Below are 17,547 nucleotides of genomic sequence, written 5' to 3' on the forward strand. Positions count from 1 at the left end.
ATCCCTGGTGAGCAGCTAAAAAAGTGTCCAGAGGGGCTGGAGCGATAGCACAGTGGGGAGAGTGTTTGCCATGCACATGACCAACCCGGGTTCGATTCCCAGCATCCCATATGATTCCCCCAAGCACTGCCAGGAGTAACTCCTGAGTGCATAATCCAGGAGTAACCCCTGTGCGTTGCTGGGTATACCCAAAAAGGGAAAAAAAAGTGTCCAGACCCTGAGGAGCATGGCAGTGGAGCGTGTGACCCTCCCTCTTGCAATGACAGAGCTGTGGCAAAGGGAAGGGGGGAGCCAATTCAAGGATGAGCCGGAAGAGTGAGAGCCATGGAGACGATACTGAAGCACGTCTCAGAGGGCTTCTTATCAGCAAGCACAGCTGCAGAGCGAGAGCCGGGAAAGACGCATCAATGAGAGATGACTAGAAAAATATTTAAAGATCCTAACTCGCATAATATTACCAATTATTCCAGTGTCATGCAAGAGACTGGCCCCAAATGGTGCATTTTTCAAAAAAGATAAGGGGACTGGCTTTCAATTCCTGGAAAAGAATCTCACTCCTTGCAAAAGTCGCCGATGACCCTCCTTCACCCACCGCCCAGGCACTGGCTCCATTAACCAATGCAGCCTGCCTCACTGTCTCCAGAGGCCAATGCCAACTTATCACTGGACATGACCCACCCTTGGCTAATTTCTACTCACCTGAAAGGTCCAGCATGATTGTCTTCCCTGGTCAACTTTTCCATGTCACCAAGAATAAAAGGGACTTTATGAAAGTCATGCCCCCGGGTTTCTTCATTCACCCCACTTGGCACTAACTTCTCTGCAGCTCCCTGATCAAGGTTCACGGGGACAGGGAACATGTCTAGATTAATACTGTATTGCCGTCTTCAGGCACGATAACCAGCACATCATGACATTCTCAATCAAATTCCAAAAGAAGATAAATGAATCACTCGAGATGTTAGGGGCTGGGGAGGCAGCTCACAGGCTGGTGCACATACTTGGCCTGTGGGGGGGGGGTCCCAGGTTTGATTCTTGACACCATGTGAGCTCTGCTGAAAGTAGCACCCAAGCACCCACAGGTGTGGCTCCTAAAATAAGATTCCGAAAAATTAAGATGTTACCATAATCTGTCTGTGTTGCAAACCATAATACCCTAAGGAGGGGGGGGGGGAGAGGGGGAGAGAGAGAGAGAGAGAGAGAGAGAGAGAGAGAGAGAGAGAATGGGGAATATTGCCTGCCATGGAGGCAGGGGGAGGGTGGGAAAGGAGGGGTATACCGGGGATATTGGTGGTGGGGAATGTGCACTGATGGAGGGATGGGTGTTTGATCATTGTGTGATTGTAACCCAAACATGAAAGCTTGTAACTATCTCATGGTGATTCAATAAAATTAAAAAAAGAAAAGAAAAAAACAAAAAGATGTTACCATAATCTTCCACATGTCTGAAATCATTAAGGTTACTCCTGCCTCCTTGTTTTTCTGTCCATACACTCCAGAACAACAAAACCATCTGAGTCAGCAATGAATTGTTTCTGTGTGTTTGTGAAGCCAGATAGTTTTTATTGAACAAAACTTACTTAGAAAGATGTGAGGGGATGATGAACTATAGCCAAATGCACAAGCACTGAGGCCTGACTGACGCTGGCAAGCACCACAGCTAAAGCTTGTATGAGTCTCATACCCAGGCACATGGGAAAGACCTTCGGTTGTGGTGACAACATCAAAGCAATAACAACAACAAAAAAAGAGCAAAATATGTGAGGGGAGAGAAGGAGAGGAAGTACATGCGCAAGAGAGAACCCGGGCTTCTCCAGAGTGGAGAAAGCAAGTCACGATGCAGAGACAAGCCAGCGAGACATGTGTTCAAGGGAGAACACGGGCATGAAGAGTGAGCCTGTTCTTCGGAAGAACTGCCAAGCTCCCAAGCGAGGGCTGGGTAGTTTTGAAGAGATGAAAAGCAAACATAGTAGTCTTATACTAATTCCCTCTCCACCTGGGGAGTTCCCTTTCCTTTCTCTTCTACTTCCCTTTTTCTACTTCTTCCCCTTGCCCCACCCCACCCCCCCAGAAAAAACAGAAAAGATGAAAAGCTATTGGCAAACGACTGTCAGTGGCACAAGCAGGCATGCTACTGGGGGAGAAGGAAACGTGTCTCGGGAGTCACAAAGAATTCCCACCACAGGGCTCGTGATCCAAACGTGTCTGTGCCCAAGGGCCAGGGAATACCTCGAAATCCTGAACAGAACTGCAGCACAAGACCAAGTGGGGACACTTCCTAATTCTCTGGTGACAACACTAGTGACAGCATTTCACAGTGCTCCCAGAGGCCCGGGCGTTCTTTGACGTAACCTTCTAATAAGCTGGGAGAGAGTAGCAGCAATCACCTCACTCAAAGGAAATGGGCTTCGGGGGGGGGGGGGGGTAAGTAAACTTTGGGGATGCTGGGACTAAAGGCAGAATGACCATCCTTCCTACAGATCAGGACAGCAGCAGCTAAGATCACGGAACACTGCGCCCAGCTCTTTATTGGGGAGGGAGGGCGGGGGGATGCACCCAAGCAGTGCTCAGGATGGTCTCAGGGCCCTTCCCGGTAGACGGCTCAGTGCTAAGAGCCCAGGATGTCGAGCTGCTCAGGTGTGCAAGGGCCAACAGTGCCAACCCAGAGTGTTCGGGAGTCAACGGGGACTACCAGGGTCACCCCCAACAGGGCTCCAGCGCCTCGAGAAGTGAACCCATCATTAGAGGACCCTGGGATGCGGGAATCTACCTGGGATTGGACACATGCCTTCAATGTACCACATAACCCCCAAACTCTGGCCCCTGGGCAAAGCTAAGGAACACGCATTTCTCCCTTATTCCCCGCCTCACAGGTGAGGAGGAGAACCCGTCTCAGCCTTTTCAAGCTCCTCCGCCCACCCCACCCCAGGACTTGCAGGGAGACACCGACAGAGGTCCTCCACTGGACAGAGAAGAGTACCCCAAGGAGGATAGCCTCGTGAGAGCAGGGTGTGGCGGGACTTGAGTGTTCCCAACCCAACCCGACGTGTCCCCAACTTGACATTCCCTCCCACGCAGCAGTGGCCCGGGGAGGGGTCGGCCAGGAGCATCTGCCCACCCCGAGGGAGAGTTCAAAACCAAAGCATGCAAAGCATGAGAGAAATATGAACTGTGGAAAACGCATTCCTCGCAAACAGTGCACAGCGAATTCCCCGCAACGCTCTTGGACGACGTTATCAGGAGCGCCCTTCCATCCAGCCCATTGGAAGCGGCCTACGAAAAAGGCTGAAGAATGTGACCAATCAGGACAGCTATTTTTGTGAGAAAGAAGAAAAATGTCGCCAAAAAGGGTCAGCAGATAACCCTATTGGGCTGAAAATAACTGCCGGGCTGGCAGACCAGTCAGGGGACAGGCCAGGGCGAGAGACGCCATGCAAAGCACCATGGGAGCACCAGCTGAGGGAGGCTGCTGGAGGATGAGGAAATTGGCCTAATTTGGGAACATGAGCCCAGCAGCATTTCTCAGATTCCTGGGAGAGAATCTGGCTCACTTTCAGTTCTGTGTCCTAGGATGGGGGTGGGAGGGTGAGCAAGGGAACAGCTGTGACTCAAACACTTCTCGAGACAAGTGGACGAATAAGGGTGGTCAAGTGATAGAGGACTTCCTCCCACTCCAGAGGATTCCAAGGGAGGTGGGGGGTCAGGGGGTAAAAATCCCACGGGTCTCTCTGTTCGCTCCAAATTCATCCACCTCACCAGTAGGAAGGGAGCTCTGGAGGGGGAAGGCGCCCGGCCAGAAAGCAGAGAAAGCAGAGCCAGGTGAGATGGTCAGCAAACTGGAGCTGGAGTGATAGCACAGTGGGTAGGGAGTTTGCCTTGCACGCAGCCGACCCGGGTTCGATTCCCAGCATCCCATATGGTCCTTTGAGCACTGCCAGGAGTGATTCCTGAGTGCAGAGCCAGGAGTAACCCCTGTGCATCGCCAGGTGTGACCCAAAAAGCCAAAAAAAAAAAAAAAGATGGTCAGCAAACTTTGGACACACAGCCCGGCCTCTCTGGGCCCCGGTGTCCTCACAGCTAAAGGGAGGTAAGGGCAATCCCTACCTCAGGAGCCACCGTGTACTTTAAAGAGAGTACATGTCGTTCCAGAGAGAGCAGCGAGTGTCCCCGTGTGACCAAAAACTCACAATCTGTACAGCAAAAGCCAAATCTGGCCTCATGTCAGGAACTCTCACCTGAAGGATTAGGGCCCCATGTCAGGAATGCTCAACTTGAAGGATTAGGCTAGTCCTGGGGAGGTTTCACCCAAAATTACTTCCACCCCGCCCCACCCCCAAAACTCTGTGCATGGGAATGGAATTTTCTGGGACGAAGGGTCCAAGTTTTCGTGAAGGAGTTGTGCAAGAGCGAAGTCAGCAGAACCAACAGAAGGTGAAAGCTCTGACAAAAAAAAAAAAAAATCCAGTTTAATTCTCAGAGCCTCTCTCCCCAGAGAAAGCTAGACGTCATGGTGAACTCATCTTCCGGTGTGATTCTCATTAGCCTGATGCCAGCCTCAGCAGTGCCCCTGACCTCTCTGCGGCCACAGTCCAAGCCGGGTTTGTGGCCAGTGGTGCAAACCACCCAGAGGAGAGCAGTGAGAAACTTTCTAGTACTAAACCCATTTCCCAGGAAGTTTCCATGTGCTTAGGACTGTGCCAGGAACTTTACCTGCATCCCCCTGCATTCACGGTCCCCACAGCCCTGAGCAGCAGGCTCAGGCCCCATCAGTTGAGTGACACCACACGAAGAATTCATCTCTCTGGTCTGTCAGTGCAGCGAGAAGGTTCTGTTCTTTGCTCCAACATTTACCAGATGCGGGAGCACACACAGACCTCTCCTCTCTTCTCAGAGACTAGAGGAAGAGCACCCCCCACGCCCAGGTCTGGGCCAAAAGTGTCCTTTGGGCAGGAAGTCCCCACGGACAGAGAGAGCAGCAGAAAAAGATCAGAAGGAAAGTTCATACAAGCTTCTCACTCGAGTTCTCTGGGACTTCATGGCATACGATTTTTCACCGAACTCGGTATTACGTCAAATTCGAAAATGGGAGAGGAATGTGGATTTTTTTTTTTCGTTACTAAAAATAACTCATTCCTTCCATACTCAAACCTACCAAAAAACATTTCTAAAGATGCCGGTTTTTTTTTTTTTTTGGTTGGTTGGTTTTTTTTTTTCATGTCATATGCAGAGTGCCTTTTCGATGGCCATTCTCTTTTCCTTAACCCCAACCCCCATGCCTTTGGGTGGCAATGTGCCCCCATTGAAAGCTCCCGTGACTCTGAGGCTGGTTGCTAAGACCCAGTTCTAATGGATAAAATGTAAATGAAAGTCCACGTGGTGAGGTCTGGGGCTTCAGCTTTCCTGACAGACAGGGCCCACGAAGGCAGCAAGCATCTTACTCTTCAGCTAGACCCTCTCTTCCCACCTGGAAGGTCGATCTGATTCAACCAGCTGTCTTGCAACCAGGAGAAAATGGCTCCAGATGGCAGAGCCAGAGCCAGAGCTCAGGGACGGAAGGCTTGCGTGCGTGAGCCCCTGGGCTCCTCCCCTGTCCCACAAACACCCAAACAAGCTCCAGAGGGCAGAGCAGGAAGCCAGGAGGGGTGGGGCGGGGGGGGGGGGGAAGGAGGGGGTGAAAAACGTAGTCCAGTGGCCACAAGCACATTGCTCATCTTCAGCTTGACTTGTGCTGTGGGAAAAACCACTTCTCCCCAATGCCCATCGGAGGGGCAACTATTCTGTTCTGAGGAGTCCAAGTCAGTACTAACAATGACAGCAAGGATACCTGGAAACCCGAGAAAAGCAGGAACTCCATCTCTAGCTCCAAACAGAAAGAGAGGCCCGGCAGATCAGATGTGAATGAATCCATGCAGGTAGATCAGGGAGAGAGAAGAAGCAGCAGGCAGAGAGGCTGGGTATGGTTCAGTTTCATCTCCATCATCACTTCCAGCCATCTGCTTCCGGGCGGGGATGCCGGTCCAGCATCCCTGCTATGCCAGAACTTACGGGGTTTCTGTTTTCATTTTTGTTTGGAGGCCATACCTAGCGGTGCTCAGGGGTCACTCCTGGCTCTGCACTCAGAAATTACTCCTGGCGGTACTCAGGGGACCATATGGGATGCCGGGAATCAAACCTGGGTTGGCTGCATGCACGGTAAATGCCCCAGCTGCTAGACTATGGGTTGAGCCTCAGAACTGGTTTTAAAGAAAAACCCCAAGTCTGGCTCTCATGTGAAGAGTCTCTCGTTCATAAATAACAACCATGTAAATTTTTTTAAAAAAAAAAAACTCTGTATGGACAAAACAAGACCAATTTAAACTCAACACATGGGTCATGAGTTCTCAAGCTCAACAAAAATGCAAAAGCACAGCTCAGGGAATCGGGGTGAACCTCGGTGACAGAGGGCATACCTCACCTGCACGAAGCCCTGTGCTCAAGACCCGATGTCCCCGTCAAAAGAATATCCAAGCTTGGGGCTGGAGTGAGAGCAAAGTGGGTAGGGCGTTTGTCTTGCATGCGGCTGACCGGGGTTTGATTCCCAGCATCCCATATGGTCCCCTGAGCACGGTCAGGAGTAACTCCAGAGTGCAGAGCCAGGAATAACCCCTGTGCATCGCCGAGTGTCACCCAAAAAAGAAAAAAAAAAAGAATATCCAAGCTCTAGATAAAAGATAACAGCAACCTCCTGGCCACCTCGGCATCAGACTGCGCTAAAACTTTATATCTATTATCCCTCTTTTTTTCCCTTTCTAGTTACTGTATGAAGTATGTGATATTATTATCTCTTTTTCACCAGCAAGGAAACCAAGGCTTAAAGAGATTAAGCAATATGCATTAGTCACTGAGCTACTGCTCCAGGCCCGCCCAAGTTCATGGCCGATGCGCTGATCCTTTCTTCAGAAGGAATGTCCAGAGCCCCCGGAAAACATGAGACTTCCAAACCGGTCCTCAAAGAGACCGGCTGGCAACCTCCTCCTTCGCTGCCCTTGAGAAGGACCAGCAGAGCACTGCCCAAACATGCACTGCTCACCACTATGTTGACTGACTGAATCTCGGTCCAGTGCTTTTCAGGTCATTGGAGTGACTGACAACGCATGCTCACTTAATCCCGCACAGAGCTGCTGGGAACCCTGCTCCCCATAATCAGGAAACCTATGGTTCCCCAGGAGTCAGATGAACACCCTTGGTAGGAAGGGGGAGTGGGTGTGGAGTTCAAAAGGCCAACAGCAGCACCGGACACGTCACAGGACTGGAGCTGAGTGGACTTGTTTGGGGTCCTGGCACCGCAGAGTCCAGTCCTGGGCCCTGTCCCCCCACCACCACGCCCTGTGTCTCCCCTCTCTGTCTCCCGCAGGCTCCTTCCCGGCTTCCCTCCCTAGAGCTCCCAGCGCCACCAAGCCCAGTGAAAAGAATCACGTGTTAGAACTGAGTCCTAACGTAACGGCAAAGTAATTCCAGTATGTCAGACAGTCCCCCAGGTACTATATTTATGCTTTCATGGAGAGCTGCATCCTAGAGCATAGCCTGAGAGAGGACAAAAATAAATGCATCAAGTAATACATTCAGGCCTGGAATGTAAATGGGCACACACACAAGGCTTGGGATCTAATTTTAGCAAGAAACAAGCCCCCAAATCCCACGCAGCGCAGCGAGTATGTAGGCCCGGGGGAGAGGCGGCCCACGCTGGTTCACCCTCAGCTCACCCAGCCTGGAAGGAACCCTGGGACTCGCACTGCCATGCTGCTTGCAGGGGCACTGGGCGGGCGGGAAACAGTCTATCCTCCCAGGAAAGTGCTAAGGCCCCCCAGCAGGAAAGGGGGATAACTCTGGGGCTGTGAGAAGTGGGCATTTCAGAATGGCCGAAACCCTGAAAGGTTCTTGGGCTGAGTCTCAGGAGTTAACGTGTACCAGTACTGTTTCCTGGGAGACTGGGGGAGAACATGGGTGGCTGCCTCTGTGCCCAGGGGGCCTGGGCCAGACGCCAGGTTGGTATTTGGAAGGTGGAGCAGCGGGGAGAGGGAGGCCCCCGGGGCTTTGAGGCTGTGGGTCATTCCAGGGCGTGGCCCGTCCCCGGCTCACTCACCTAACCCCTTCACAATTAGGTTGACATGGAATTAGTCCACCTGCCTGAGAATGCAAAGCTCCATTACGATAGGGACTGCATCTGCTGTCCTCTGGAAGCTGCCACTCCCCTTCAGTAAATAGCTGCCAAATAAATGAACACATATGTGATCTGATGTCGGCACGGATTCCCTTAGTCCCACTGTCGAAAGGAACCAGAAGCTAAGAGAAGAATGTCACTCATGCAGTGGCCTGCATATCCACTTCCTTTCTAAGGCCACGTGCTGCTGCAGTTCAATCTCCTTGAGACCCGGCTGGGTCTAGTGGAGCGTGGGTCCTCCCACCTTCCCTCAACACTCTTATACCTTATGCCCCCATCCCTTATGCCTGTGCTCCCAGGGCTCCACAATCGGCCCACCCCCAGCCTAGAACACTTACAGGCTTCTGAGAAGACCCCACCACACTGCTCGCCCACCTCCCCTCCCACAGAGACCCCCACTTGCCTGCTATGCCAGGCACTGCCATACACAAAGCAGTCCAGCCAGAGGATTCCAGGAGCCCACAGCTTACATCACGTAAACAAAAGCAGGTGACTCCGGGCCATGTAATCAATGCCAGAATGCCATGCATTGTGGTCTGCACTGTAATGGCGGTGGTATGGCCAACCAACTCCGCTAGGCCTAAGCCAGCCTGCACTGGGATTTAAGCTTTCTCAGTAGCAGTTATCTTACGGGAGACTTTTGTGCTGATAGAGACCTGTGGCTTTGGAAAAAGTGTCTCTCAAAAAATCGGCAGACCTGGGGGCTGGAGCGACAGTACAGCGCTGGTAAGGCGTTTGCCTTGCATGCGGCCAACCCAGGTTCGATTCCCAGCACCCCATATGGTCCCCCGAGCACTGCCAGGAGTGATTCCTGAATGCAAAATCAGGAGTGACCCCTGAGCATTGCTGGGTGTGACCCAAAAAGAAAAAAAATGGCATATCTGGAACATCAAGACTGTAGGTGGCACAGTGTCCATGGCTGAGGTTTGGTGGTGGCTGCCCCTTTAGAGCGAACACGTGGCTTCTGATTTCCTGTCTCCCCACTACCCCAGGACACCCCTGCCACCCTCTCTTCAGGCAATAAGGCCAATGGCTAGTCACCAGTTTTCCTCAACTGGCAGGGCCATTACTTTTAGAGAAGGAAAAACAATGGAGTCTCTCACCTTTTTACAATAGGTGAGAAGATGAGAGAGAAACTGAGAGGGGGTAAGGAGAGCTGTCAGAAATGGTAGGGAAAGCATCTTCCCAAGAAAATGCAGAGCAGGAAGCTGGGGATGTGGCTCGAAGCTTGGGCACTCGCTCTGATGTTGATTTATAACCCTAGATTCAATCTACCAAAAAAAAAAAATTACAAAGAAAGGGAAGAACATCCCTGCACACATGACATGGAAAGGAAGCGTGTCTGTGACTTGTCCCAGCATGCTCTGCTCACGCACCTGCCTGGCCTTTCTCGTTTCCCAGCGCCAATCCTCTCACCTGTTGTAAACCGGTTCTGGGCCAACGAGAATCAGACAAACTGAGAAGCCAGGTCTAGCTGTCGGGACACCAGTGTCCAGCGGGGGCAGACACACATAAAAACTCCATCAGGATGTAATGTGAGAAGTCAGGGGGCCTGGTGGGCCGGGGTGAGCTGGGAGGAGCTGACAGCAGGGGATTACCCTGAGGCTGACTCTTGAAAGGGGGGAAAGTTCCTTCCATAGGACGGAGGAAGATGAAAAGGGGCTCTGAGTAAGCTGCCAAAAATAGCTCCCTGGCAATGAGATGATTATCCACCCCCCTTCACCCTCCCCAGACCGGCTGGACACATTCCCACAGTTCCAGGTCACTCGGGCAAGCTTCCCAGACAGTTATGACCAGAGCCCATTCCCTTCCTGCCTCAAGCCTCAAAGATGCTCAGCTCCCCCACCGCTGGCTAAGGAGCGAGCTAGTGGGCCATCCTGCCTGCTCTCCTGCACACCTCACTGGCAGGGAGGAGGCAGAGATAAAAAACCCAAATGCCCCCTGCACTGGTCTCTTGTTTCAGCAGACGTGAGTCCTTAGCTGAAAATATCAAGTCAAGGACAGAAACGAGTCTGGCATCAAGAGCAAACCAAGGAGAAAAGGGAAAAGTGCCTCTCTCAGGCTAACTAAGTGAGACAAGTATCAACGAGGAGAATCTTTATCCAAGTAGGAGGGGAGGGCAGGTGCCGCAGGAAAGACATGAGGACACCCACAGGCTCTCTCCTGAAGGCATCACGGACATTTAGAGCGCATCTCTTCAGAGTTTTAACACCCACCTCTCCAAGCGGAGCAGAATTCTTGCTGCTGAGATGATTCTCAACTTGGGGCGATTCCTGTTGAGCTCGGCGACCCATCTTGGCCTTCTGTAAGGAGAGATAAAGGGCAATGCTGACCCAAGGGTCTCTGAGCCACTCCTGGGGGGGGGCGGGGAAGAACTGAGGGTGACATGGTGGAGGAGGGGATCTGAATCACTCAAGCAGGTCCTTAGAAAAACCTCCAAACCCTTAGCCACAGCACCTAAGGGTCAGCTCTATTTGCTAAAATAGGACATTTCAGGGCTGGGGCGACAGTACAGCAGGTAGGGCGTTTGCCTTGCACACAGCCGACTCGGGTTCGATCCCCAGCACCCCTGAGCAGCACCAGGAGTGCAGAGCAAGAAATAACCCTTGAGCATCGCTGGGGGTGACCCAAAAAGCAATCAATCAATAAATAAATTAATTAATTAAATGGGGGAATTTCTGTGTGAACAATCAGCAGGTTTTCTTTTGTCTATGGGGGGCAGAGGGTCTGTGTGTGTATGACAATACCAGAGAGCCGCTTAAGGACTATTGTTGGCTCTGTGCTCAAAGAAGACTTCTGGCAGGGCTTGGGGGACCACATTCAGTGCTGGAAATCAAACCAAGGTCAGCAGTGTGCGAGGCCATCAGCTTACCCTCGAACTAGCTCTTGAGCCCAAGATTTTTCTTTCATCTCCATAGATCTTTTTTACCCAAAGAAATGCATCTTGGAACGCTTCAAGAATGAGCAGGGAGGGTCACACACAGCTCCTGGAAGAATCCAGAACAGGCGTCCCAAGGCCGAATTTCAAAACTGAAATTTGGCAGGAAGAAACAGTTGTCCAGAACTTGGAGAGAAAGAATTCCTAGCTTTCATGGGAACTGACATCAGATAAATAGAGAGAGCATCTGTCTTGATGAACAACCTAGTTTTATGGACAATTAACAAAATCTCTTATGAGAATTTTGAGACTTCAGCTTGAGAAATCAGAAGACTTCAAATTCTGAGTCATTAAATGAACTAGGTCTTGGTATCTCCCCAAAGCCCCCCCGGAGTGGGGACCACTGAATCTGAGCACATAAGCCAGCTTGATTTAAGCAGACTACTGGGTGGTGAGATAGCACAGCAGGTAGGGTATTTGCCTTGCAAGCGGCCGACACGGCTGACCCAAGTTCGATTCCTCTGCCCCTCTCGGAGAGTCCAGCATGCTACTGAGAGTATCTCGCCCACACGGCAAAGCCTGGCAAGCTACCCATGACGTATTGGATATTCCAAACATAGTAACCACAAGTCTCATAATGGAGATGCTACTAGGCCTGCTCGAGCAAATTGACGAACAACGGGAGGACAGTGACAGTGACTGGGTGGTGAACTAGTGACATTTTTCATTTGTTTAAATGAAACAGAAACCAACATTAATATAAACACTTTTTGATGTAGTTTATTTGATTCTCACAAAAAAACTGTGGCCACCTCACAGAGGACACTCAGAAGCCCAGGCAGACCGAAATCTAAACATAAAATCTCTGTCTTCAAGTCCTGCGTTATTTTCACTATACACCATGCTGGAGTTTTAAGACCTTCCAGGAAGTGATTCCACCAATAAATTTAGAGCAGTTACACGGAACTGCATAAAACCCTCATGCGGCATCTGGACTCCCTATTGTAATCCATCACCTAGGGATGGATTATCATCATCTTTCTGATAAGTAAGTGCATTTCCCTCATCAGCACCCCCTCTGTCCATAATTGTCCTTTCCCGTGTGGCACAACCTTGGAAACATGGCAAGCTACATGCTAAAACAAAAATTCAAAATTCAATAACTGGCGCTGGAGCGATAGCACAGAGGGTAGAGCGTTTGCCTTGCACGCGGCCAACCCAGGTTTGATTCCCAGCATCCCATATGGTCCCCCTAGCACCGCCAGGAGTGATTCCTGAGCACAGAGCTAGGAGTTACCACTGTGCATCGCCGGGTGTGCACAAAAAGAAAAAAAATTCAATAACCTTCTCTCTAAACTCTATTTTCAGATGCTTTCTCTACTGACTCTTGACTATACAACTTTAAACTTTTGGAAGGTCTTGTAGAACTCCACAGATTTGACTAGAGAGAAAAACCAACTCTATAGACCCCACTGATGAGCTCCTAGAGCTAACACCTGTTCATGCTTTGTCTGCAGGACACCCGGCACTATCCACGAGGTCCCAAGGGGTCCTCTGGGCACCGAGTTGGCAGTAGCCCCTGAGCGCGCCTGCATATGGTCCCAATCTTCAATAATTTTTTTGGGTGAGTGGCAGGTGCATAGCCGGCTATGCTCAGGGATCACTCCTGGGGGGATGGACGGACCCATTTGTGGAGCTGGGGATAGAATTTCAGTGCAAGGCACTATCAGTGCAAAGTACTATCTTTCTACTTTGTTTTTGTTTCTTTATTTTGGGCAGTGCTTCGGGGTTGCTCTTGACAGTGCTCCGGGGAACATAAGGGATGAGAGGATGGAACCTGGGTCAGCTGTGCCCAAAGCAAGAGCCACACCCACTGTCCAATGGCTCGGGACCTCTCTACTTCTTCACTGCAGCTCCAAGTGGAAACCAACCTCTCCGCCCTCGGCATGGACCCCGTGGCTGGGGAGTGCAACAGCTTTGTAACTCTCTGACCTCTGTGCCTGGGGCTTTAATATAAATCTGTTCACCCCCCTCCCGCCCCCCCCCCCCCACATACACACACACCTCCCTGAGGGGACTCTGGGTAAAGCTACACACACACAGACACACACACACACCCTCTTTCCAAGAGGACTCTGGGCAAGGCTGTCCACCTGCCCTGCACACCATACACACACACACACACACACACACACACACCCTCTTTCCAAGAGGACTCTGGGCAAGGCTGTCCACCTGCCCTGCACACCATACATACACACACACACACACATACACACACCCTTTTCAAGAGGACTCTGGGCAAGGCTGTCCACCTGCCCTGCACACCACACACACACACACACACACAAACACACACACACACACCTTTTCCAAGAGGACTCTAGGCAAGGCTGTCCACCTGCCCTGCACACCACACACACACACACACACACACACACTCACACACACTCCCCAAGAGGACTCTGGGCAAGGCTGCCCGCCTGCCCTGCAAGCACAAGCGCTTCGAGCAAGTGCCCAGGGACAAGTCTAGGGCACTCGGGTGCAGGGGGCCCGTGGCGTCCGGGAGGGTGCCCAGCTCGGGGGTGTCCACGGGGGGTGCAGAGAGCAGCGCGGGGCCCGCGAGGTCGCGCCTCCCCCTCCCCCCCGCGCGCCACGCCCCGGCCCCCGACCTCCCCCAGGGTCCATCCTCACGGAGAAGGACGAGCCGCGGAGCCACTCCTCGCCCAAGTCCAGCAGGTCCTCCATCGCCGCGGCTTCCTGACGTCACTTCCTGGAAACCAACCGGCCCCGGAGCTGCCCTGACAACGGCTCCGCCTTTCCCCCAATATTTAAAGGGACCGCGGTGCTGTTCCTGATTGAAACGGAATCTTTCCGAAACGCGTCTTGTGTTCCGTCTAGAAGACACTTACTGCCGCTTAGGCTGCTCCTGCTGGACAGTGAGAAAGTGTTAGTCTTTAGGAGCTGTCTACATGGGTAGTTCAGTTTTAGTATACATCATTATGTGCAGAGCACTATTACGAATATTAATAATCATACGGACCCCTTATGTTTGTATGCATACAGAGAATCTTCAAAACTCATGTGAAAGGCATAGCAATCCGTGTAGGGAGCAAGATATGGTACCTCTCCATTCTACAGGTGAAACACTGAAGTCACAGAAACCTATGAATGGTTTATAATAGAAAGTGTAACTTGTACATTACACTTTTATACAATAGAAAGTGTAATATCTGCCTTCAATAGCTTTCCAAGGCGGTGGAATCAACACATCAAGTCATTACCGAGTAGCAATAATTTCAAAATTAAAAATAATCCCTCCAATGATCCAACAAAGTGGGAACACTGGGGTTCAAAGGAAAATCATCTGAGAGTTCAGCAGTTGACCTAGGAGACGTTTTGGCTACAGATCTTACTGAATTCTTTTTCTCCAGTCAATTCTACTGGGTGCCCACCATTCTACCAGGTCAACAGATGTCCCCCAAGTCTCCATTTAAATGTTTAAATGGGACAAACTAGTTGATACTTCATTGCCTCTCCATGTAAGACCCTCCAAGTCAACTCACTGACAAAGTTCTGGGTACTGGCTAATTAGGATAACCAGATGTGGACTTATGGGATGGGTCCTGAAAGTGACAATGACTCTAGCATCAGTCATTCTGGGGGAAAGACCTGGATGGCCATTCTTAAAAGCAGGAACTTGTGAGGACGAGAGCAATAGTGCAGTGGATAGGGTGCTTGCTTGGCATGAGGTTGACCCAAATTTGATCCCTGGCATCCCAGGTCCACTGAACCTGACAAGAGTGATCTCTGAGCACAGAGGCAGGAGTAATCCCTGAGCACTCCCAGGTATAGATCAACCCCCACCCCAAAGCGAGAGCTTGTGAGAAGTGTCACCCCTAAAACTGGGATTGCAAGCATTACTCAAATAAACAGTAGGTCACTGAGTTTAATCATACATTCGCACTGGTTGGCTCAGTTGGGCCTTGTGATAAAACAGCACTGCCCAGGTGTCAGAAGAACTGGGGTTTTAGAAGAATTGTGGTCTCATTCTAGGTGTGCTGAAAACTAGCTGTCTAGACAGATAGAGTTCTCTCAAGATCTCAGTTTCCCTCTGCACTGCCCTCCACCCTTGGGTAATTACTCTTAAAGAGAACCCCTAAGAATTTGGTTGTTGTTGTTTTGGGGTCACACTTGCAGTGTTCAGAGCTTACCCCTGACTCTCTTCTCAGAAATCACTCCTGTGTTGCTCAGGAGACCATCTGTGGTGCCAGGGATTGAACCGAGATGACCTCAGGCAAGGGAAGCACCTTATGCCCTGTACTATCTTTCTACCTCCATGGCCCCTAATAACTTTTAATCACTAACTCTCATTTCAATGGGAATATCCTGCTGGGTTTTAATCTAAGGAAATGTTCATTGCCAAAATCCCACAACAAATAAAGCATAGACTTCAGTGAATTTCATGTTCCCTTCTTTCTTGGCACCAGATGAGAAAAACGGATCAATTTTGGATTTTTCCATTTCTTGTGAGCACACAGTCTGACCAACACCACATTATGTTCAATTTCCAAACCTTCGCTCTCCCTTGTTGCCCAACTTCCTAGAAGCAATGGGTAAAGAGGCTTATCTGGGCAGAAAGAAGTCCACATGGAGGGGTAGGACAGAGAAATGGTACAGTAGGTAGGGTGAATGTTTGCATGAGGCCAACCTAGGCACCCACCTGATATGGTCTTGAAACCTGCCAGGAGTGATCCCTAAGCACAGAGCCAAGAGTAAGCCCTGAGCGCAGCCAGGTGAGGCAAGAAAAAAAGAAAGAAAGAAAGAAAGAAAGAAAGAAAGAAAGAAAGAAAGAAAGAGGGAGGGAGGGAGGGAAGGAAGGAAGGAAAGAAGGAAGGAAGGAAGGAAGGAAGGAAGGAAGGAAGGAAGGGAGGGAGGGAGGGAGGGAGGGAGGAAGGAAGGAAGGAAGGAAGGAAGGAAGGGGAGGGAGGGAGGGGAGGGAGGGAAGGAGGGAAGGGAGGGAGGGTGGGAAGGGAGGGAGGGAAGAAGGGAGGGAAGAAAGAAAGAAAGAAAGAAAGAAAGAAAGAAAGAAAGAAAGAGGGAGGGAGGGAGGGAGGGAGGGAGGGAGGAAGGAAGGAAGGAAGGAAGGAAGGAAGGAAGGAAGGAAGGAAAGGGAGGGAGGAAGGAAGGAAGGAAGGAAGGAAGGAAGGGGGGGAGGGAGGGAAGGAGGGAAGGGAGGGAGGGTGGGAAGGGAGGGAGGGAGGAAAGGGAGGGAGGGAGGGAGGAAGGGAGGGAAGGAAGGAAGGAAGGAAGAAAGAAAGAAAGAAAGAAAGAAAGAAAGAAAGAAAGAAAGAATGAAAGTTACAGCTGCTGGAGCCAGGGCGAGGGCTCAGAGGACTGGGGTATTTGCTTTGCATCCATACCTGGCACTTAAATACTCTCCCAAACATTGCCAGGAGTGTTTTACTAAGTAAGCACCAAGCTGGAGTAGCTCCTGAGCATTATTTGATGGGCCCCAACTCCTCCCCAAATTTCTAGAACTATCTCCCTGGAGTCTATTTTAGTAGAGGCTGAATCCAGAAAGTTATCACTAAAAATTCCCCTTCCCATCTTGCGAGTGTTACTGTAAGGACTCCAGCCTTCTCTGATTCCCCCGCACCCTTTTAAATTACAACCAATGCAAACCCAAGGCACTCCCTAACTTCCTTCCCTGCTTTCTCTTCTACCCTGGTACCTATCTTTCCTGGGTACAGGTCTAGAGATTGAAATGATTGCATCCCACCCCCTCTGACGCTCCTTCTAGAATGTGCTTGGCTAGTTTGTGGGTTTGGGCTTTTGTTTGTTGTAGTGATGAGCCCCACCCCCAAACCCAACCTAGAAGTGCCTGGCATGCAGCAAAAAGTGTTCAAATGATGGCTCACCCTCCAGGGCCAACGAAGCCCCAAGGTTAAGTGTCTTGGAACCCACTTCCGAGATATATCTCTCGGTGTGGCCACGGGGAACTCTGAAAACTCCCAGTTTAGTCATTCTTCCGTTTTTTTACCGGCCCCCAAATCTCCTCACTTGTAATGGAAACAAATACTTCCTGCCCAACCCAGAGAGCCTGCACTGAATATCCCCCCTTCCATGCCCCAGTAGGCCCATTGCCTCAGTTTCCTCTGCTGTGAACGAACCAGTTTGCCCCTGAACCTTTCCTTCAGTTCTAGGACGGGGCGGGGTTGCCAGGAATGGGGTGGGCGGGAGTGGGGGCTCCCAGCAGACTGGTGCGGGGGTTCAATGGGATGGGGAGTCGAGGGCACAGAGAACAGAGCCGATTCCCCCGGAACGCGGAACGAAGAACGTCCCTGCACCCATCTGGGCAATGGGCTCGGGCCAGCTGCTGACTGCGCTGGCCGAGAGGAGGCTGCGAACATCTGGAGAGCCGTGCAGCTTCGCGCCGCAGCAGAGAGGGGCGCGCGGCGCGGGGCAG

At 51.1% G+C, this 17,547-nt stretch overlaps 1 protein-coding gene across 2 annotated transcripts in view; it reads right to left on the reverse strand.

Moving 5' to 3' along the window:
- IFT43 (intraflagellar transport 43) overlaps window positions 1–13,833 on the reverse strand; it is a 101,183-nt gene extending 87,350 nt beyond the window's left edge. The window contains exons 1-2 of one of the 2 annotated variants that reach the window (XM_056133634.1): window positions 13,773–13,833; window positions 10,417–10,503 (exon numbers count right to left, since the gene is read on the reverse strand). In XM_056133634.1, the coding sequence (XP_055989609.1) occupies window positions 10,417–10,503; window positions 13,773–13,826 (141 nt within the window). In that variant the 5' untranslated portion in view covers window positions 13,827–13,833. Of the gene's footprint in view, window positions 1–10,416; window positions 10,504–13,750 lie in introns of both variants that reach the window. The other variant, XM_056133635.1, reaches the window with a different exon arrangement.
- Window positions 13,834–17,547: the final 3,714 nt, after the last annotated feature.

This window comes from Sorex fumeus, unplaced genomic scaffold (assembly GCF_029834395.1).
Source record: "Sorex fumeus unplaced genomic scaffold, SorFum_2.1 ptg000098l, whole genome shotgun sequence".
Classification (NCBI taxonomy): Eukaryota; Metazoa; Chordata; class Mammalia; order Eulipotyphla; family Soricidae; genus Sorex; species Sorex fumeus.